Below are 24,246 nucleotides of genomic sequence, written 5' to 3'. Positions count from 1 at the left end.
TCACTCTATGACGCGATGGGGAGATTTGCACAACTTCCTTTTTCTCAGCGCCTCAAGCGGAGCGTGTATGGGTTCTGTTGTCTTCGTAAAGCATTCTAAAGCCGAGCAAAACGCACTCTTTAGAAATCGAGAGTTGAAATACCAGTCGTGTGTTAATTTATTAAAACAATTAACAGCAGCATGTCTTTCTAATCATTTTTTCTGCTTTTTTTGCAAAGCTCAAAGTGCCGGACTCTATTTACAATTATTATTTAAATTTTCTGTGTGTTTTGTTCTCCCGCCAAAGAAACCGGCCCGCGGTGACTAATCCAAGTAGCATATCATAAATAAGAAATTTTTATTTTATATGCATCGAAAAAAAAAATATTTGAAAAACTGGCCAAGTATTGTAGATCTACCATCTGTCGAGAGACTTGGCTCCCAACATGTGTCTCCCCACATCTGTGTGTAGGCGATGAACTAGTAAATTCTATTAACCTCGATTGTGCGGCTAATCAATTAAGTTATTAATAGAGTGTGTGAGAAATTTTCAATATTGATTGGCATGTTATATGTTTATATTTTTTTTTTAGATTGAATGGAATTTCTATAGATTTTAGAAAAAAAAAAAATAAATAAATAAAAAATATAAAAAATAGTTAAATAAAAAAATATAAAACTAAAATAAATAAAAATATAATAAAATAAATAAACGCATGAATATAATAAAATAAATTAATTAAAAAAGCCAGAGGTATAGCTATGGATTATAGATAGTCCTTCGAATATATAATCGAAAAGATTCCTGAAAATGGTTCTGATATTGCTTGAAAATGATTATTTTGAAAATCCACTATTATTTTAAAAATCCACGTTTCCTAGACATTCCCGACGTAAAAGTTCTAGAAATCCACGTTTCTTGAGTTTTGGGGCTGCTGGAAAATTATTTAAAAAAAAATCCACATTTGTTGGGTTTTGGGGCTGCTGGAAAAATGATTTTAAAAATCCACGTTTCTTGGGTTATGGGGCTGATTTAAAAGGCCTCAGGGATTCTGAAAAAAAAAAATTCTTTAAAAATTCACGTTAAGTAGGCCACGTAAATCCAAGTTTAGTAGGCTTTAGGTATTCTGAAAAAAATATATAAATAAAAAATATAAAAAATAATTAAATAAAAAATATAAAACTAAAATAAATAAAAATATAATAAAATAAATAAATGCATGAATATAATAAAATAAATTAATTAAAAGAGCCAGAGGTATAGCTATGGATTATAGATAGTCCTTCGGATATATAATCGAAAAGATACCTGAAAATGGTTTTGATATTACTTGAAAATGATTATTTTGAAAATCCACTATTATTTTAAAAATCCACGTTTCCTAGACATTCCCGACGTAAAAATTTTAGAAATCCACGTTTCTTGAGATTTTGGACTCCTGAAAAATTATTTTAAAAATCTACGTTTGTTGGGTTTTGGGGCTGCTGGAACAATTATCTTAAAAATCCACATTTGTTAGGTTTTGGGGCTGCTGGAAAAATGATTTTAAAAATCCACGTTTCTCGGGTTATGGGGCTGATTTAAAAGGCCTCAGAGAAAAGAAAAAAAAATTATTTTAAAAAACCACATTTGTTGGATTTTTGGGGCTGCTGGAAAAATGATTTTAAAAATCCACGTTTCTTGGGTTATGGGGCTGATTTAAAAGGTCTCAGGGATTCTGAAAAAAAAAATATTTAAAAAATCCACGTTTCTTGGGTTATGGGACTGATTTATTAAAAAAATTATTTTAAAAATCCACGTTTGTTAGGTTTTGGGGCTGCTTGAAAAATGATTTTAAAAATCCACGTTTCTTGGGTTATTAGGCTGATTTAAAAGGCCTCAGGGATTCTGAAAAAAAAAATATTTTAAAAATCCACGTTTCTTGGGTTATGGGGCTGATTTAAAAGGTCTCAGGGATTCTGAAAAAAAATATTTAAAAATCCACATTTGTTGGGTTTTGGGGCTGCTGGAAAAATTATTTTAAGAATCCACGTTTCTTGGGTTCTGGGGCTGATTTAAAAGGCCTCAGGGATTCTGAAAAAAAAAATTATTTAAAAATCCACGTTTGTTGGGTTATGGGCCTGATTTAAAAGGCCTCAGGGCTTCTGAAAAAAAAAAAAATATTTAAAAATCCACATTTGTTGGGTTTTGGGGCTGCTGGAAAATTATTTTAAAAATTCACTTTTCTTGGGTTATGGGGCTGATTTAAAAAGCCTCAGGGATTCCGAAAAAAAAATTATTTAAAAAATCCACGTTTCTTGGGTTATGGGGCTGATTTAAAAGGCCTCATTGATTCTGAAAAAAAATATTTAAAAAATCCACGTTTCTTGGGTTATGGGGCTGATTTAAAAGGCCTCAGGGATTCTGAAAAAAAAATTATTTAAAAATCCACGTTTCTTGGGTTATGGGGCTGATTTAAAAAGCCTCAGGGATTCTGAAAAAAAAATTATTTAAAAAATCCACGATTCTTGGGTTATGGGGCTGATTTAAAAGGCCTCAGGGATTCTGAAAAAAAATTATTTAAAAATCCACGTTTAGTAGGATTTAGCTAAACTGAAATGAATTAAATCCACGTTTAGTAGGCCTTAGGTAATCTTAAAAAAATAAATCCACGTTTAGTAGGCTTTAGGTATTCTGAAAAAAATATTATTTAAAAATCCACGTTTAGTAGGCCTTAGGTAATCTGAAAAAAAAAAAATTAAATCTACGTTTAGTAGGATTTAGCTAAACTGAAATAAATTAAATCCACGTTTAGTAGCCTTAGGTAGTAGGCTTTATGTATTCTGAAAAAAAAAATATTGTTTAAAAATCCACGTTTAGTAGGCCTTAGGTAATTTGAAAAAAATTAAATCTACGTTTAGTAGGCCTTATGTAATCTGAAAAAAAAATATATATATATAAATCCACGTCTAGTAGGCCTTAGGTAATCTGAAAAAAAAAATAATTCCACGTTTAGTAGGCTTTAGGTATTCTGAAAAAATATTTAAAAATCCACGTTTAGTAGGCCTTAGGTAATCTGTGAAAAATAAATCCACGTTTAGTAGGCTTTAGGTATTCTGAAAAAATATTTAAAAATCCACGTTTAGTAGGCCTTAGGTAATCTGTGAAAAATAAATCCACGTTTAGTAGGCTTTAGGTATTCTGAAAAAATATTTAAAAATCCACGTTTAGTAGGCTTTAGGTATTCCGAAAAAAATATTTAGGTAATCTGAAAAAAAATTAAATCCACTTTCAGTAGGCCTTATAGGTTTAAAATATTATTTTTAAAATTTTAAAAATCGAAGATTTGAAAAAAAAAATTCAAAAGACGGTCAGTAATGGGGCTACAAGTAAGCAAAGGCTATAGTCGTGCGGGGCCGACCATGTGATACCATACAACACTACAATATGATAAAAGGGCCATTTTGGAAGATTTCGGTTTTGATATGATGTCATTGAGCCTTCCCTAAATATAATCCTTAACTCTATCCTCATGCAAAATTCCGTGTCGATTTGTTTTTTTTTAGTGACCTGTAGAGCAACTGCAAAATCAGGAACATTTTTAATTTTTTGGTTCCTTTGAATCCCTAAATATACATCTTCGAAACAATAGGCTTTAATTCTGACCCTAACCATTATTTCGAGAGGTTATGTAATTTTTCTCCCAAACAAACATAACAAAAATATGACTTTGATATCTAGATTTGCTAAAAAATCCTCATCATCTGCAAAGTCACATTTGTTTTGGATAAAATAATTTTTTTGCGTATTTTTCAGATGCTCAAACTCCTAATGATAATCACATCAACAATTTACCGTTTAATGGGATCTCTTAATAACGACACAATTCATTTAGTAGCCTTAATAGAGACCCTTTTAGCGAAATGCTTAATCATTTCATGCTCAATTTTTCTGTTTTTTTTAATAATTTTTGCCCAGTTGCAAATTGGCAGCTCTATGTACCGCCTAAATGAAAGGTTCCAATTTAAATTAAGTGTGACTAAGAGCCCGAAAAATGCCAGCTAATAAAACAAATGTAATTTTTAATGGTAATAAAGCCAGGTAATGACGTATAAATAGGAAAAACAACCAGGGAACTGGCCAGGCCATGCCAGCCAACCCGCCCGCCAGTCAGGGAGAAGGCAAATCGTAACAATTGTTTTGTTTGGGAACCGACAAAAAACATAAAGTTACATTGCGGTCTATAAGCCAAAGGTGCACCAGTTACAATATCAATAATATATGGGACAACAAATCGACAGAGCTGGGGAAACAAGCAAACGCTAGCTGGCTAAGCTGGATAGCTGAAAAAAGGCATGGTCACAAACGAAATCAAATAAATAAATCTGGCACGAATTGCATGTTACCCAGCAACATAGTGGCCTCCTTTGAAGTGTGGAGTGCCATGGAAGAGATTGGGCGGGAGTTTTGAAGGGGAGCGGCTCTCTGGGTTTCTGGATCATTTGGTGGTCGTCATGACAAGTTAAACGTTTTGTCTGTTACAAGTGGCCAGCAGTGCTGCTGATTTTGTTTTTTTTTTTCGAATGGGGATAAATGGTTACTCGTTTGAGACAGCAGCTCTCCTGGTTGGTTCGTTAGAGGAATGCCGTTGTGAAGTGAATCAGGAATAGGAAAAAAACGAAAGGTGTTTCAAATTGAATAATTTTTTGGGAACGCTATAATCGATAATATGAGAGGAGCAATGAGGTTCGGGATTGAGAGATTTTCAGTAATATTTTTATAGCTCAGGCTCTGACATTTTAGAAAAGACATTTTCAAAGGACTACCAATAATTTATTTTGGATTTTTTTAATATTTTCAAAAGGACTATAAGCGTGGATTTTTTAAAAATATTTTCCAAAGGACTAGACATAAGCGTGGATTTTTTAAAAATATTTTTTTAGGACTAGACATAAGCGTTCATTTTTTAAAAATATTTTTTTCAGGACTAGATATAAGCGTGGATTTTTTAAAAATATTTTCCAAAGGACTAGACATAAGCGTGGATTTTTTAAAAATATTTTTTTAGGACTAGACATAAGCGTTCATTTTTTAAAAATATTTTTTCAGGACTAGATATAAGCGTGGATTTTTTAAAAATATTTTTTTAGGACTAGACATAAGCGTTCATTTTTTAAAAATATTTTTTCAGGACTAGATATAAGCGTGGATTTTTTAAAAATATTTTCCAATAGACTATACAATTTTGGAATTTTTAAAAAAATATTTTCCAGAGGACAATACTATTTTGGAGTTTTTAAAAATATTTTCCAATGGACTATACTATTTTGGAGTTTTTAAAAAATATTTTCCAAAGGACTATGCAATAAATATTTTCCAAAATAAGCGGTAAGGCACAGTCCTTTGGATAATATTTTATGAAAAATCAGAATTGTGGAGAGTCCTTTGGAAAAATATTTAAAAAAATAAGATTTGTGAAAGGTACCTTCCAAAATATTTTTAAAAAATATAGTTCTTTGGAAAATATTTTTAAAAAATTCCAGAAATGTATAGTCTTTTGGAAAATGTTTTTTAAAAATTCCAGACATGTATAATCCTTTTTATAAAATTTTTTAAAAATTCCAGAATAGAATAGTTCTTGGGAAAATATTTTTTAAAAATTTCAGAATTGCAGAGTCCTTTGGAAAATATTTTTTAAAAATTCCAGAATTGTATAGTCTCTTGGAAAATATTTTTTAAAAATTCCAGAATTGTATAGTCCTTTGGAAAATATCTTTTAAAAATTCCAGAATTGTACAGTCCTTTTGAAAATATTTTTAAAAAATTCCAGAATTGTATAGTCTTTTGGAAAATATTTTTTTAAAAATTCCAGAATTGTATAGTCCTTTTGAAAATATTTTTAAAAAATCTACGCATATGTCTAATCCTTTTGAAAATATTTTTAAAAAATCCACGCCTACGTCCAGTCCTTTGGCAAATATTTTTAAAAAATCCACTCTAGACATAAGAAAATATTTTTTGGAAAATATTTTTAAAAAAAATTAGAGTGGATTTTAACAAATTATATATTTTTCAAAGGCCTATACATAAGGCTATTTTTTTAAATATTCTCCAAAGGAATATACCTAAGACTGATTTTTAACATTTTCCAAAGGATTTTCAAAGAAATCCATTGAAAAAGGCCAAATGTCGTTTTTTTAAATATTTTTCAATTGTCAATCGTTGATTTTTACAGAGTATTTTATTAAGGATAAAACCTGGATTTTGTAAAATAATATTTTTACAAGGATCAACGGACGTAAAATTTTTAAAAAATCAAGGATCAACAGACGTGGATTTACAAAAAAATCAAAGATCAACAGACGTGAATTTTTTTTCAAAAACGGATTTTTAAAGAATATTTTTTCAAAAACGAATTTTAAAAAAATATTTTAAAAAGGACTATGTATAAGCGTGGATTTTTACAAAATATTTTTCAATGCCCAAACGTATTTTTCAATTGTCAAGCGTGGATTGTTTTAGAGCATATTTCTTCAAGGATGAAACCTAGATCGTTTTTAAAGAAATATTTTATATTTATAGTTTTTTTAATATTTTTTCTAATATCAACAGAGGTGGATTTTTTAAAGAATATTTTTTCAACGACCATCAGTTGAAGAAGCGTGGATTTTTTAAAGAATATTTTTTCAACGACCATCAGTTGAAGAAGCGTGGATTTTTTAAAGAATATTTTTTCAACGACCATCAGTTGAAGAAGCGTGGATTTTTTACAGAATATTTTTTCAACGACCATCAGTTGAAGAAGCGTGGATTTTTTAAAGAATATTTTTTAAAGGACCATCTGTTGAAGAATCTTAGATTTTTTAAAGAATATTTTTTCAAGGACCATCTGTTGAAGAATCTAAGATTTTTTAAAGAATATTTTTCTTCAAGGATTTCAAGGACCATCAGACCAAGAAACGTGGATTTTTTAAAGAATATTTTTTCAAGGACCATCAAACCAAGAAACGTGGATTTTTTAAAGAATATTTTTTCAAGAACCATCAGAAGCAAGGATTCTTTAAAGAATATTTTTTCAAAGGACTATCAGTTGTAGAAACGCGGATTCTTTAAATAATATTTTTTCAAGGACCATCAGAAACGTGGATTTTTTAAAAAATATTTTTTCAAGGACCATCAGAAACGTGGATTTTTTAAAAAATATTTTTTCAGCGACCATCCGTTGAAGAAACGTGGATTTTTTAAAAAATATTTTTTCAAAGACCATCAGAAACGTGGATTTTTTAAAGAATATTTTTTCAAGGACCTAGGATTTCTCGAGAATTTTCTTGTGGCCTGGAAGTGCTTCTCAAAGTCGTCCTCGCCCCACACCAATCGCCTACGTTAATATTATTTATTTATTAGCCCAAATTCGCTTTTATGATTTCGCCAATGATGATGATGTGGGTTTGTTTTTAATTCACATAACTTCCAAAGCATGCATAAAGATAATATTGTTATTACAATTGTTTTACTTGTTGTTGTTGCTGTTGCATGTCCATTCATTTGTGTGTTTATATTTTTCCATATCCTTTTACATAACAATGGCCATGTGCAATCATTTGGTTGTTAACTTTTCAAATTCAGTCTAGAAGCTGCAGCGAAAAATTGAATTAGTACAAAGGAACAGTTTAAGAGAGTGTGAGTGAGGGAGGGAAACACCGAGAGAGCGAGGTCTTATTTAATGTGACTCAAGTCGAAACAAATCGTGATTTACAACCCAGCCATGGTTTAGATTGTAAACTATTTATAGACATGCAAAGTTTGGTGTCTTACGGTTTTATTTTTTTTTTTTTTGGCGTTGGTGTCAGTGTTCGACCAAACAACCGGCTTGAACCCATTGTTCGCGGCATTTAATCCATTTGCCGAGACCGCTTTATGATAAGGCGTAAATGTGAGAAGTTTTATGGTGACAATTTTACACAATTGTTAATTTCGCTGTTCGTCGTGTTACCCCTCCATTCCTTTTCATGCGACCGCATGGCCGGCCGGTTGGTCGGTCATTCATTCTATTTCTTTGCCATTGCATTTGGTGACAAACGAACAAAGCGAATAAAATTTGTCATAAATCAAAAATTTATTACAATAAATTATAATACAAATGGTAGATATGTATGTATGTCGCTGAGATTGTTACTTTGTCCGCAACAAGGTAATGGGAAAATTATTTTGTTAAAAATTCAAAATATTTCCATTTGTTCTGGATCCATGTGGATTTCGGTCTTTTTTTTTTTTTTTTTTTTTTTTGATAATATTGTAATATTGGAAATTTGTAATTAATTACACTGAGCAACACAAAAAATATTACGGAGAAAATCCAGAGGATTATGGAAAAACTAAAAAAAGAAAACTCGTGTATCGGAGGATTGCAAAATTTACTTCGAAGTGTAACCGAAGTATGTGGTAGGGGACAAGTTCCTCCCTCTTCCACACTTTTGAAAATTTTCAAATTATGACTCCTCGAAATCCATGTATTTTAGAATAAAGTGCCTTCGGCAATATTGGAAATAAAAATACGAGGAATACTTCATTAGAAAATTTTAACCCTCAATCGAATCAAAGAAGGGGTTGTTTTCGTCCTTTTTATAAAATATTGTTAAAAACTCACTTTAAACAAAATCGTAACAAGCCAAAAAATTCTACAAAATTTCCACGCTCGATTTTAATTCCTTTAAAAATATTTTTAAAAGATCCACGCTCGATTATAATTCCTTCAAAAATATTTTTAAAAAATCCACGTTCATTATAAGTTGTGTAAAAAATATTTTTAAAAAATCCACGCCTAATTATAGTCCCTTTAAAAATATTTTTAAAAAAATCCACGCCTAATTATAGTCCCTTTAAAAATATTTTTAAAAAAATCCACGCCTAATTATAGTCCCTTTAAAAATATTTTTAAAAAAATCCACGCCTAATTATAGTCCCTTTAAAAATATTTTTAAAAAAATCCACGCCTAATTATAGTCCCTTTAAAAATATTTTTAAAAAAATCCACGCCTAATTATAGTCCCTTTAAAAATATTTTTAAAAAAATCCACGCCTAATTATAGTCCCTTTAAAAATATTTTTAAAAAAATCCACGCCTAATTATAGTCCCTTTAAAAATATTTTTAAAAAAATCCACGCCTAATTATAGTCCCTTTAAAAATATTTTTAAAAAAATCCACGCCTAATTATAGTCCCTTTAAAAATATTTTTAAAAAATCCACGCTTATGTTAAGCTATTTAAAAAATATTTTTAAATAAATCCACGCCTAATTATAGTCCCTTTAAAAATATTTTAAAAAATCCACGCTTATATTAAGCTATTTAAAAATATTTTTAAAAAAATCCACGCCTAATTATAGTCCCTTTAAAAATATTTTTAAAAAATCCACGCTTATATTAAGCTATTTAAAAAATATTTTTAAAAAAATCCACGCCTAATTATAGTCCCTTTAAAAATATTTTTAAAAAATCCACGCTTATGTTAAGCTATTTAAAAAGTACTTTTAAAAAATCCACGCTTATGTTAAGCTATTTAAAAAATATTTTTATAAAATCCACGATGATTTTAAGCTCGATTATAATTCCATAAAATCTCGATTCCACGCTCGATTATAATTGCATAAAAAAATATTTTTAAAAAATCCACGCTCGATTATAATTGCATAAAAAAATATTTTTAAAAAATCCACGCTCGATTATAATTGCATAAAAAAATATTTTTAAAAAATCCACGCTCGATTATAATTGCATAAAAAAATATTTTTAAAAAATCCACGCTCGATTATAATTGCATAAAAAAATATTTTTAAAAAATCCACGCTCGATTATAATTGCATAAAAAAATATTTTTAAAAAATCCACGCTCGATTATAATTGCATAAAAAAATATTTTTAAAAAATCCACGCTCGATTATAATTGCATAAAAAAATATTTTTAAAAAATCCACGCTCGATTATAATTGCATAAAAAAATATTTTTTAAAAAATTCACGCTCGATTATAATTCCATAAAAAAATATTTTTTAAAAAATCCATGCTCGATTATAATTCCATAAAAAAATATTATTTAAAAAATCCACGCTCGATTATATTTCCATAAAAAAATATTTTTAAAAAATCCACGCTTATTTATAACTCCTTAAATAATATTTTTAAAAAATCCACGCTCGATTATAATTCCTTTAAAAATATTTTTAAAAAATCCACGCTCGATTATAATTCCTTTAAAAATATTTGTAAAAAATCCACGCTTAATTATAATCCCTTTAAAAATATTTGTAAAAAATCCACGCTTAATTATAATTCCTTTAAAAATATTTGTAAAAAATCCAAGCTTAATTATAATCCCCTTAAAAATATTTTTAAAAAATCCACGCTTAATTATAATCCCTATAAAAATATTTTTAAAAAATCCACGCTTGTTTTTAGTTAATTTAAAAAAAAAATCCACGGTCGATTATAATGCCTTTAAAAATATTTTTAAAAAATCCACGCTCGATTATAATGCCTTTAAAAATATTTTTAAAAAATCCACGTTCATTATAAGTTGTGTAAAAAATATTTTTAAAAAATCCTCGCACATTTTAAGTCGTTTAAGAAATATTTTTAAAAAATTCACGCTCATTTTAAGCCGTTTAAAAAATATTTTTAAAACCCCACGCTCATACTAATTCTTTTAAAAAATTCACCCTCATTTTAATTATTTTAAACAATATTTTTAAAAAATCCACGCTCGAATATAATTCCTTTAAAAATATTTATGAATAAACCACTATTCCTTTAAAAACTATTTAAAAAATCGAATACAATTTATAATCCCTTTAATTATAATCCCTTTAAAAATATTTTTAAAAAAATCCACGCCTAATTATAGTCCCTTTAAAAATATTTTTAAAAAAATCCACGCCTAATTATAGTCCCTTTAAAAATATTTTTAAAAAAATCCACGCCTAATTATAGTCCCTTTAAAAATATTTTTAAAAAAATCCACGCCTAATTATAGTCCCTTTAAAAATATTTTTAAAAAAATCCACGCCTAATTATAGTCCCTTTAAAAATATTTTTAAAAAAATCCACGCCTAATTATAGTCCCTTTAAAAATATTTTTAAAAAAATCCACGCCTAATTATAGTCCCTTTAAAAATATTTTTAAAAAAATCCACGCCTAATTATAGTCCCTTTAAAAATATTTTTAAAAAAATCCACGCCTAATTATAGTCCCTTTAAAAATATTTTTAAAAAAATCCACGCCTAATTATAGTCCGTTTAAAAATATTTTTAAAAAATCCACGCTTATGTTAAGCTATTTAAAAAATATTTTTAAATAAATCCACGCCTAATTATAGTCCCTTTAAAAATATTTTTAAAAAATCCACGCTTATATTAAGCTATTTAAAAAATATTTTTAAAAAAATCCACGCCTAATTATAGTCCCTTTAAAAATATTTTTAAAAAATCCACGCTTATGTTAAGCTATTTAAAAAATATTTTTATAAAATCCACAATCATTTTAAGTCTTTAAAAAAATATTTAAAAAAAATCCACGCTTATGTTAAGCTATTTAAAAAGTACTTTTAAAAAATCCACGATGATTTTAAGCTCGATTATAATTCCATAAAATCTCGATTCCACGCTCGATTATAATTGCATAAAAAAATATTTTTAAAAAATCCACGCTCGATTATAATTGCATAAAAAAATATTTTTAAAAATCCACGCTCGATTATAATTGCATAAAAAAATATTTTAAAAAATCCACGCTCGATTATAATTGCATAAAAAAATATTTTTAAAAAATCCACGCTCGAATATAGTTGCATAAAAAAATATTTTTAAAAAATCCACGCTCGATTATAATTGCATAAAAAAATATTTTTAAAAAATCCACGCTCGATTATAATTGCATAAAAAAATATTTTTTAAAAAATTCACGCTCGATTATAATTCCATAAAAAAATATTTTTTAAAAAATCCATGCTCGATTATAATTCCATAAAAAAATATTTTTTAAAAAATCCACGCTCGATTATATTTCCATAAAAAAATATTTTTAAAAAATCCACGCTTATTTATAACTCCTTAAATAATATTTTTAAAAAATCCACGCTCGATTATAATTCCTTTAAAAATATTTTTAAAAAATCCACGCTCGATTATAATTCCTTTAAAAATATTTGTAAAAAATCCACGCTCGATTATAATTCCTTTAAAAATATTTGTAAAAAATCCACGCTTAATTATAATCCCTTTAAAAATATTTGTAAAAAATCCACGCTTAATTATAATTCCTTTAAAAATATTTGTAAAAAATCCACGCTTAATTATAATCCCCTTAAAAATATTTTTAAAAAATCCACGCTTAATTATAATCCCTATAAAAATATTTTTAAAAAAACCACGCTTATTAATAACTCCTTTAAAAATATTTTTTAAAAAATCCACGCTTATTTATAACTCCTTTAAAAATATTTTTTAAAAAATCCACGCTTATTTATAACTCCTTTAAAAATATTTTTTAAAAAATCCACGCTTATTTATAACTCCTTTGAAAATATTTTTTAAAAAATCCACGCTTATTTATAACTCCTTTAAAAATATTTTTTAAAAAATCCACGCTTATTTATAACTCCTTTAAAAATATTTTTTAAAAAATCCACGCTTATTTATAACTCCTTTAAAAATATTTTTTAAAAAATCCACGCTTATTTATAACTCCTTTAAAAATATTTTTTAAAAAATCCACGCTTATTTATAACTCCTTTAAAAATATTTTTTAAAAAATTCACGCTTAATTATAATCCCTTTGAAAATATTTTTAAAAAATCCACGCTTAATTATAATTCCTTTGAAAATATTTTTAAAAAATCCACGCTTAATTATAATCCCTTTGAAAATATTTTTAAAAAATCCACGCTTAATTATAATCCCTTTGAAAATATTTTTAAAAAATCCACGCTTAATTATAATCCCTTTGAAAATATTTTTAAAAAATCCACGCTTAATTATAATCCCTTTGAAAATATTTTTAAAAAATCCACGCTTAATTATAATCCCTTTGAAAATATTTTTAAAAAAATCCACGCTTATGTTAAGTTATTTAAAAAATATTTTTAAAAAATCAACGCATAATTATAGTGCCTTTAAAAATATTTTTAATAAATCCACGCATAATTATAGTGCCTTTAAAAATATTTTTAAAAAATCCACGCATAATTATAGTGCCTTTAAAAATATTTTTAAAAAATCCACGCTTGTGTTAAGTTATTTAAAAAATATTTTCAAAAAATCCATGCTTTGGAAATATTTTTTAAAAATCCATGCTTTTGGAAATATTTTTAAAAAATCTAAAAAAAAATAATTTTTCTCGTTTTTAACTTCAGCCATTTATGCCAAAGGAAAACAAAAGACTTAAGACACAAACTCGTTTTTTTGCAAAAGCCCATTGAAATAATTTTCGATTTTATTGTTGAACACATATCATTTCAATTATCCATGAAATTGTAAATTTATACAATTTAACGAAACTAAGAGAAAAAATATGAACCTATGAGACCCATGGGGTTGATGATGATGGCGATTGCTGCTGTGATTATTTTGCAAAAAATTGTTATTTTGGTCAAAAGACATTTGCTTTATTTCTCATACAAATGAATGAATCAATGAATTTGGCTGCTACTTGAACAGAAAAAGCCATCAAATATTGAATTGAAATTTTTGGGGGTTTTGGATTCATCTTCACTGTTGTTGTTGTTGGTGGTGATGGCTTTTTTTGATATGTCATTAGGTCAGGGCTTCACAGAGGTATTCTAATGTGTGTTTGTATGTGTGCCTCGACTGGCATTCATGTGTAAAAGGCCAAATGATGGTGGTCAGTTGGCCGGACAGTCATGATTGAAGAAGTCCAATAAATTTAAATGTTAATTTCGATTTTTCTAGTTACTAGACCAGATCAATTTTTCATTTTCAAATCACTAATGTATTCTTGCGTTTTCGGTTCTCCCCCTGTCTCTTCCCCAGATATTTCGTATCCAATGTCTTGCAGTTTCAAATCTATCGTGGCATGTGTCGTGCTGCTGGTCAATATGATCCCAATGATCCGCGAAAACCTCTGCACAAATGTGATGTCTATCGGCGCCCTGAAGCGGGCAATTTATTAAAGTGAGTATTCAACCATGCCAACTGATAATTCTATTCGGAAAATTGCCAAAAATTTGGTTGACTAATGAATGCGTATCGTTACAGGGAAATAATGGCCAAAGGCTCCTCACAACCGTGGCAGGAAATCATGGAAGAAGCATTGGGCGAAGGCCGCCTAGATGGCTCGGCATTGCGTGAATATTTTGCCCCACTCGAGGAATGGTTGCGTTTGGAGAATTTACGTACCAATGAATATGTTGGCTGGAATTATGACGGCGATTACTGTAAACGTAGCATAGAAACGGCCAATCTTCAAGTCTTCGGTGGCTACTATAATCATGGCCAATCATCGCTGGTGTCGAATCTGGGCTACACCATGGTCTTGGCGTCTGTAATTTCGTCATATTTACTAGTATTAGTTTTAATCAAGTGGTAATATCAATTTGTAAATTCAAGCTATTAATGTTAAATGACCAAAAAACGGAATGAATTGAAAACATTTAGCAATTATTTTTGTTATTTAATACTAAAAAAAAAACCAAGTCATTTTAATTCACTTGACTTAAAAGTCAATAATAAAATTGCATAATTTAGTTTGTATTGGCGGCAATTCTTTGAAGGGGTGGATATTCGGACTAAGAATTTTTTAGACATTTTGAATTATCCTTTGCATATTTTTTGAATATATTTAAAAATCCACGGTTATAGAAGGTCCTGAAAAGAAATATTTTTAAAAACCCCCGTTATAAAAGGTCCTCAAAAGAAATATTTTTAAAAATCCATGATTATGGAAGGTCTTCAAAAGAAATATTTTTAAAATCCACGATTATGGAAGGTCCTCAAATGAAATATTTTTAAAAATTTACGATTATGGAATGTTCTCAAAAGAAATATTTTTAAAAACCCACAATTACGGAAGGCCTTCAAAAGAAATATTTTTAAAAATCCACGATTATGGAAGGTCCCCAAAAGAAATATTTTTAAAAATCCACGATTATGGAATTTCCTCAAAAGAAGTATTTTTAAAAACCCCCGTTATAGAAGGTCCTCAAAAGAAATATTTTTAAATATCCACGATTATGGAAGGTCCTCAAAAGAAATATTTTTAAAAATCCACGATTATGGAAGGTCCTCAAAAGAAATATTTTTAAAAATCCACGGTTATAAAAGGTCCTTAAAAGAAATATTTTTAAAAACTCAGAATTATAGAAAGTCAGTAAAAAATATTTTTAAAAATCCACGATTATGGAAGGTCCTCAAAAGAAATATTTTTAAAAATCCACGATTATGGAAGGTCTTCAGAAGAAATATTTTTAAAAATCCACGGTTATACAAGGTACTCAAACAAAATATTTTAAAAAATCCACGATTATGGGAGGTCTTCAAAATAAATATTTTTAAAAACTCACAATTATAGAAAGTCAGTAAAAAATATTTTTAAAAATCCACGAAATCCACCAAAAAAATATTTTTAAAAATCCACGATTGCAGAAGGTTTTCAAAATAAATATTTTTAAAAATCCACGATTATGGGAGGTCCACAAAAAAATATTTTTAAAAATCCACGATTATACAAGGTACTCAAAATAAATATTTTTAAAAATCCACGGTTGTACAAGGTCCTTAAAAGAAACATTGGGAGGTCCTCAAAATAAATATTTTCAAAAATTCACGATTATGGAAGGTCCTCAAAAGAAATATTTTTAAAAATCCACGATTATGGAAGGTCCTCAACAGAGATATTTTTAAAAATTCACGACTATAGAAAGTCCTCAAAAGAAATATTTTTAAAAATCCACGATTATGGAAGGTCCTCAACAGAGATATTTTTAAAAATTCACGACTATAGAAAGTCCTCAAAAGATCCTCGATTATGGAAGGTCCTCAAAAGAAATATTTTTAAAAATCCACGATTATGGAAGGTCTTCAAAAGAAATATTTTTAAAAATTCACGATTATGGAAGGCCCTCAAAAGAAAAAAATCACGATGATACAATGTCAGTAAAAAATATTTTAAAAATCCACGATTATAGAAGGTCCTCAAAAGAAATATTTTTTAAAAACCCCGATTATAGAAGGTCCTTAAATGAAATATTTTTAAAAATCCACAATTCTAGAAGGTTCTCAAAAGAAATATTTTTAAAAATCCACGATTATGGAAGGTCCTCAAAATAAAAATATTTTTAAAAATCCACGATTATGGAAGGTCCTCAAAAGACATATTTTTAAAATCCGCGATTATATAAGGTCCTCAAAAGAAATATTTTTAAAAATCCACGGTTATACAAGGTCCTCAAAAGAAATATTTTTAAAAATCCACGATCATGGAAGGACCTCAAAAGAAATATTTTTAAAAATCCACGGTTATGGAAGAACCTCAAAAGAAATATTTTTAAAAATCCACGATCATGGAAGGACCTCAAAAGAAATATTTTTAAAAATCCACGGTTATGGAAGATCCTCAAAAGAAATATTTTTAAAAATCCACGATTATGGAAGCCCCTCAAAAGAAATATTTTTAAAAATCCACGATTATAGAAAGTCAGTAAAAAATATTTTTAAAAATCCACGATAATGGAAGGTCCTCAAAATAAATATTTTTAAAAATCCACGGTTATAGAAAGTCAGTAAAAAATATTTTTAAAATCCACGATTATGGAAAGTCCTCAAAAGAAATATTTTTAAAAATTCACGATTATGGAAGGTCCTCAAAAGAAATATTTATACAAATCCACGATTATGAAAGGTCCTCAAAAGAAGTACTTTTAAAAATCCACAACTTTGAAAAACTAATCCACAACTTTGAAAAAAAAAAATTAATGAACGGTCGTTAAAAAATATTTTTAAGAATTCCTGATTATGGGAGGTCTTTAAATTTGTTTTTTCAAAATCCACACTTACAGACCACTGCAAACACTTTTAGTTTTCAACTCACTCATACGAACACCTGTATTTCTGGTTAATTTAGGTCTGGAAGGTCATTTAAAAATATTTAGTTAAAAATCGCCTCGAAAATTCTTTAATTCTAATTCAATAATATTATTTTTTAAATCATATTATATTTTTATTTTTTAATTTAAAAATAACCTATTCGAAAATATTTTTGTAATTTTTTTCTTCAGAGTCTTTATTTTAAGCCAATGCTGGAATATACCTAATTTTTACATTATCCACCCCTCCGGAGAATAATATTTTGTACGCCAATATAATGTTACAGTTGAAGATATTTTAAGAGGATTGCAAAAAATCATTTATTTTAATTTTTTTTTAAATTAAACTAAGATAATTTTAAAGAAAAAATGGATATATATATAGAAACTAATCACCAAATATAATAAATATTTTGATATCATTAAAATAAACAAAACGATATTTTTATTACTCAATCAAAACAAGTTTATTCCTCACTCAATATTGAGTCAATGGGGGACCGACTAGATTAGTCGAAATCACATACTCTGGTGAGTATCATCCAATTAAACTGCATTTAAATATTTTATAATTTAAATCTTTTATTAAAAATTAGATGGAAAATTATACAGAGGTAAAATATTTTTAGATTTTTTAATCTTGGTATTATGAAATTTTAAAAATGTTGATGTGATTTTAAAATTTTAAAAATGTAAAAATCCACGATTATTTAGAGTCATTAAAAAATATTAATAAAAAAATCTTTTAAAAATCCACGACTATTTAGAGTCATTAAAAAATATTTATAAAAAAAATAATTTTAAAAATCCATGACTAATTAGTCATTTAAAAATATTAAAAAAAATATTTTTAAAAATCCACGATCATTTACAGTCATTAAAAAAAATTAAAAATCCACAGCTATTTAGAGTAATTTTAAAAACCACGACTATTTGGAGTCATTAAAAAAATGTTTTTAAAAATCATTAAAAAATATTTATAAAAAAATATTTTTATAAATTCACTACTATTAAGAGTCATTAAAAAAATATTTTTAAAAATCCCCGACTATTTAGAATCATTGAAAAAATATTTTTAAAAATCCACGATCATTTTGAGTCTTTAAAAAAATATCTTTAAAAATCCACGACCATTTAGATTCATTAAAAATTATTTTTAAAAATCCATGACTATTTAGAGTCATTAAAAATATCTTTTAAAATCCACGACCATTTAGATTCATTAAAAATTATTTTTAAAAATTCATGACTATTTAGAGTTATTAAAAAAATATTTTTAAAAATCCAGGACTATTTAGAGTTATTAAAAAATATTTTTAAAAATCCACGACTATTTAGAGTTATTAAAAAAATATCTTTAAAAATCCACGAATATTTAGACTCATTAAAAAATATTTATAAACAAATAGTTTTAAATATTTACGATTATTTAGAGACATTAAAAAAATATTTTTAAAAATCCACGACAATTTAGAGTGACTAAAAAATATTTTTAAAAATCCACGAAAATTTAGAGTGACTAAAAAATATTATTAAAAATCCACGACCATTTAGAGTCATTAAAAAAATGTTTTTAAAAATCCACGACTATTTAGAGTCATTAAAAAAATATTTTTAAAAATCCACGACCATTTAGAGTCATTAAAAAATATTTATAAAAAAAATATTTTTAAAAATCCACAACTATTTAAATTCTTTATAAAATACATTTTTAAAAATCCACGACTGTTTGAATTCTTTATAAAATACATTTTTAAAAATCCACGACTATTTAGATTCTTTAAAAAATACATTTTTAAAAATCCACGACTATTTAGAGTCATTAAAAAATATTTTTAAAAATCCACGACTATTTAGATTCATTAAAAAAATATTTTTAACAATCCACGACTATTTAGAGTCATTCAAAAAATATTTTTGAAAATCCACGAATATTTAGATTCATTAAAAAAATATTTTAAAAATCAACGACTAGTTAGAGTCATTAAAAAAATATTTTAAAAAAATCCACGACTATCTAAATTCTTTAAAAATTGTTATTAAAAATCCACTATTATTTAGAGTCATTAAAAAATATTTAAAAAAATCCATGTCTATTTAGATTCATAAAAAAATATTTTAAAAAAATCCACGACCATTTAGAGTCATTAACAAATATTTATAAAAAAAATATTTTTAAAAATCCACGATTTATTAAAATTTATTTCAGATTTATTAAAAAATGTTTTCAAAAATCCACGACGATTTAGAGTCATTAAAAAAATATTTTTAAAAATCCACGACCATTTAGAGTTATTAAAAATATATTTTTAAAAATCCACGACTATTTCAATCAACGTCTATTTGGAGTCATTAAAAAAATATTTTTAAAAATCCACGACTATTCAGAGTCATTAAAAAATATTTTTAAAAATCCACGACTACTTAGAGTCATTAAAAAAAGTTTAAAATTCCACGGCTATTCAGATGCATCAAAAAAATATTTGAAAAAATCCACGTCTATTTAGATTCATTAAAAAAATAATTTTAAAAATTTATTTAGTTTCATTAAAAAAATATTTTTAAAAATCCACAATTATGGAAGGTCATTAAAAAAATATTTTTAAAAATCCACGACTATTTAGATTCATTAAAAAAAAATATTTTTAAAAATCTACAATTATGGAAGGTCATTAAAAAAATATTTTTAAAAATCCACGACTATTTAGATTCATTAAAAAATATTTTTAAAAATCCACAATTATGGAAGGTAATTAAAAAATATTTTTAAAAATCCACGACTATTTAGATTCATTAAAAAAATATTTTTAAAAATCCACGACTATTTAGATTCATTAAAAAAAAATATTTTTAAAAATCCACAATTATGGAAGGTCATTAAAAAAATATTTTTAAAAATCCACGACTATTTAGATTCATTAAAAAATATTTTTAAAAATCCACAATTATGGAAGGTAATTAAAAAAATATTTTTAAAAATCCACGACTATTTAGATTCATTTAAAAAATATTTTTAAAAATCCACGACTATTTAGATTCATTAAAAAATATTTTTAAAAATCCACGACTATTTAGATTCATTAAAAATATATTTTTAAAAATCCACGACTATTTAGATTCATTAAAAAATATTTTTAAAAATCCACGACTATTTAGATTCATTAAAAAAATATTTTTAAAAATCCACGACTATTTAGATTCATTAAAAAAAATATTTTTAAAAATCCACAATTATGGAAGGTCATTAAAAAAATATTTTTAAAAATCCACGACTATTTAGATTCATTAAAAAAAATATTTTTAAAAATCCACGACTATTTAGATTCATTAAAAAAATATTTTTAAAAATCCACGACTATTAAATTCATTAAAAAAATATTTTTAAAAATTCACGACCATTTAGAGTCATTAAAAAACTATTTTTAAAAATCCACGACCATTAACATTCATTAAAAATATATTTTTTTTAAAAATTCACGATTATTTAGAGTCATAAAAAATATTTTTAGAAATCAACGACTTTTAAAATTCACGATTTTCTAAAATTGTATTTATTACTCTTCGTAAAAATATTAATTTCCTAATATAAATTAAATTTTTAATTTTATTTATTCCCACTTATTTGCAAATGTATTTTATGTTTCCACTTTTCCATTGACAAAAACCCATTTATTATAAATCGTTTTAACTGTTCCCATAAATTGCTGTTTTATTTTTTATCTATCGTATAATTAAAAATAAATTACTTAATATATCTTAATTGAATTGAAAACCACCCAACACAAAAACAAAAGCCAGAAAAACTAAGAAAATAAATTTCTACTTCCGTTTTCGTTTGACAACTCAGCTACTTTTTTGTTTCGTTCTCAAATAAATCTAGCAAACGACAAACGCCTAAACATGTTTCTTTTTTGTTAGTTTAGAATTTCAAATGCATTTTGACAAATTGCCATAAAAATCTACGTTCTAAATGCAATAATCAATGTCAATGTCGTGGGGGAGCGGTGAGGGGTATCTGGAAAAAAGGTGTACACTTAGAAGCAACCATTTGGCTAGCATTTGTCTGGCATATTGCAATGCGTTGCAAACGCATGAACGACGTAACAAAAAACCAAAACAACATTTTAATATGTGACAGGACCAGAAAGCTTGGCACAATTGGAGAAGTTGTCCGACAAAAACCAAGTCCAAGTCAACCCACGATTCTTCAACTGATGGTCGTTGAAAAAATATTCTTTAAAAAATCCACGTTTCTTCAACTGATGGTCGTTGAAAAAATATTCTTTAAAAAATCCACGTTTCTTCAACTGATGGTCGTTGAAAAAATATTCTTTAAAAAATCCACGTTTCTTCAACCAATGGTCGTTGAAAAAGTTTTCTTTAAAAAATCCACGATTCTTCAACCAATGGTCGTTGAAAAAATTTTCTGTAAAAAACCCACGTTTTTTCAACCAACGGTCGTTAAAAAAATTTTCTTTAAAAAATCCACGTTTCTTCATCCAATGGTCGTTGAAAGAATTTTCTTTAAAAAATCCAAGTTTCTTCAACTGATGGTCCTTGAAAAAATATTATTTAAACATTCGGAAGGTCCTTTAAAAAATAATCCCTAAAAATACTCTTTTATAAAAGTCCTTGAAAAAATATTCTTTAAAAAAATCAAATTTAATTTTTTGACATAGTCCATTTCACTCAGCAACGACTGTCATGCGTTTGCTTGATTATTAGCCCACTTGTTACGAACGTGCGTGCGTGTGTGTCACACAGGTCATTGTAGTTGTTGTTAATTCACCAGCTGTCGTCACCTTTGTTAACGAGGTGATGCATGTGCTATAGCCGAGCTAACCCGGTTGCTTACACACAAATCGTGTAAACAAATTTTACTAGGTGTAGTCTCATAGGCTGGCACTTGGTTTTTTGGCGCGCTCAAATAAAGTGCGTGAGTTCTCAACGAAAACAACCAGATTTTTTGTTTCATGTTATTCATTTACGTTAAACAAATGATTAATTATTGTGTTTTTGTTGTTTTAAGCTACCTCAGCGGTGCATAAGTAACGTTACGTTTTGGCATATCTGTCACTCTCGACTACGTCTGTGTTCAGATAAATAATTGAATAGTAACGGATAAACCGGATAAGATGTGCCATTAATGTATTCGATTAGCTTTGTAATTTGAAATAATTGATTGTCGAACGAACACCACCACCCCAGCACGAGAACCCGCAGTTGCAATGACTTCTAATCTGAAAAATAATGTTATTAATTGAGATTGATAATGTCGTATATTGAAATTTATGTAAATAGTAATTTGAAATGAATACAAAAAGAGGTTTTTAGTTGGCAACAATGATTATTTTTGAATCGACAGATTTCCGGAAATATTCTGAGAACATCAGACCATGAAAAAATATATTCTAAAAAAATCCACGTTTCTTCAACCTATGGTCCTTGAAAAAATATTCCTTAAAAAAATCGTTAAAATATTTTTTCAAGGGCCATCAGTTGAAGAAACATGGATTTTTTAAAGAATATTTTTTCAAGGACCAGTAGACCAAGAAACGTGAATTTTTTAAAGAATATTTTTTCAAAGACCAGTAGACCAAGAAACGTAAATTTTTTAAAGAATATTTTTTCAAGGAAAATCTGTTGAATAAACGTGGATTTCTTAAAGAATATTTTTTCAAGGACCTTCTGTTGAAGAAACGTGGATTTTTTAAAGAATATTTTTTCAAGGACCTTCTGTTAAAGAAACGTGGATTTTTTAAAGAATATTTTTTCAAGGACCTTCTGTTGAAGAAAATTGGATTTTTTAAAGAATATTTTTTCAAGGATCATCAGAAACGTGGATTTTTTAAAGAATATTTTTTCAGCGACCATCAGTTCAAGAAATGTGGATTTCCTAAAGAATATTTTTTCAAAGACCATCAGAAACGTGGATTTTTTAAAGAATATTTTTTCAAGGACCATCAGTTGAAGAAACGTGGATTTTTTAAAGAATATTTTTTCAACGACCATCAGTTGAAGAAACGTGGATTTTTTAAAGAATATTTTTTCAAGGATCATCACAAACGTGGATTTTTTAAAGAATATTTTTTCAAGGATCATCAGAAACGTGTATTTTTTAAAGAATATTTTTTCAATCACCAGCAGTTGAAGAAACGTGGATTTTTTAAAGAATATTTTTCAATCACCATCAGTTGAAGAAACGTGGATTTTTTAAAAAATATTTTTTCAAGGACCATCAGTTGAAGAAACGTGGATTTTTTAAAAAATATTTTTTCAAGGACCATCAGTTGAAGAAACGTGGATTTTTTACAGAATATTTTTTCAAGGACCATAAGGCCAAGCATATATTTTCCACGATTATGGCTCCAATAGCCCTTGAAAAATAATTTAAAAATCCACGATTATGGCTCCAATAGTCCTCGAAAAAAATAATTTAAATATCCGCGCTTTTGGCTCCAATAGTCCTCGAAAAAATAATTTAAAAATCCACGATTATGGCTCCAATAGTCCTTGAAAAATAATTGAAAATCTACGATTATGGCTCCCATAGTCCTCGAAAAAAAAATAATTTAAAAATCCAAGATTTTGGGTCCAATAATCCTTAAAAACTTATTTAAAAATCCGCGATTATGGCTCCAATAGTCCTTGAAATATAATTTAAAAATCCACGATTATGGCTGCAATAATCCTTGAAAAAATAATTTAAAAATCCACGATTATGGCTCCAATGGTACTTGAAAAATTAATTTAAAAATCCACGATTATGGCTCCAATGGTACTTGAAAAATTAATTTAAAAATCCACGATTATGGCTCAAATAGTCCTCGAAAAATAATTTAAAAATCCACGATTATGACTTTAATAGTCCTTGAAAAATAATTTAAAGATCCACGATTATGGCTTCAATAGTCCTTGAAAAATAATTTAAAAATCCACGATTTTGGCTCCAATAATCCTTGAAAATAATTTAAAAATCCACGATTATGGCTCCAATGGTACTTGAAAAATTAATTTAAAAATCCACGATTATGGCTCAAATAGTCCTCGAAAAAATAATTTAAAAATCCACGATTATGGCTCCAATAGTCCTTGAAAAATAATTTAAAAAATCCACCATTATGGCTCAAATAGTCCTTGAAAAATAATTTAAAAATCCATGATTATGACTCCAATTGCCCTTCAAAAATAATT

General features: G+C 27.0%; 1 protein-coding gene across 1 annotated transcript in view; it reads left to right on the top strand.

Annotated features, from left to right (window-relative positions):
• LOC101890617 (angiotensin-converting enzyme) overlaps positions 1 to 15,940 on the top strand; it is a 331,191-nt gene extending 315,251 nt beyond the window's left edge. The window contains exons 8-9 of the mRNA XM_059129515.1: positions 14,003 to 14,143; positions 14,228 to 15,940. Of these exons, the coding sequence (XP_058985498.1) occupies positions 14,003 to 14,143; positions 14,228 to 14,558 (472 nt within the window). The 3' untranslated portion in view covers positions 14,559 to 15,940. The remainder of the gene's footprint in view (positions 1 to 14,002; positions 14,144 to 14,227) is intronic.
• The last annotated feature ends 8,306 nt before the right edge of the window (positions 15,941 to 24,246 follow it).

Source organism: Musca domestica, unplaced genomic scaffold (assembly GCF_030504385.1).
Source record: "Musca domestica strain aabys unplaced genomic scaffold, Musca_domestica.polishedcontigs.V.1.1 62, whole genome shotgun sequence".
Taxonomy (NCBI): Eukaryota; Metazoa; Arthropoda; class Insecta; order Diptera; family Muscidae; genus Musca; species Musca domestica.
Note: the sequence above shows the minus strand (reverse complement) of the source record. Positions and strands in the feature narration are given on the sequence as shown.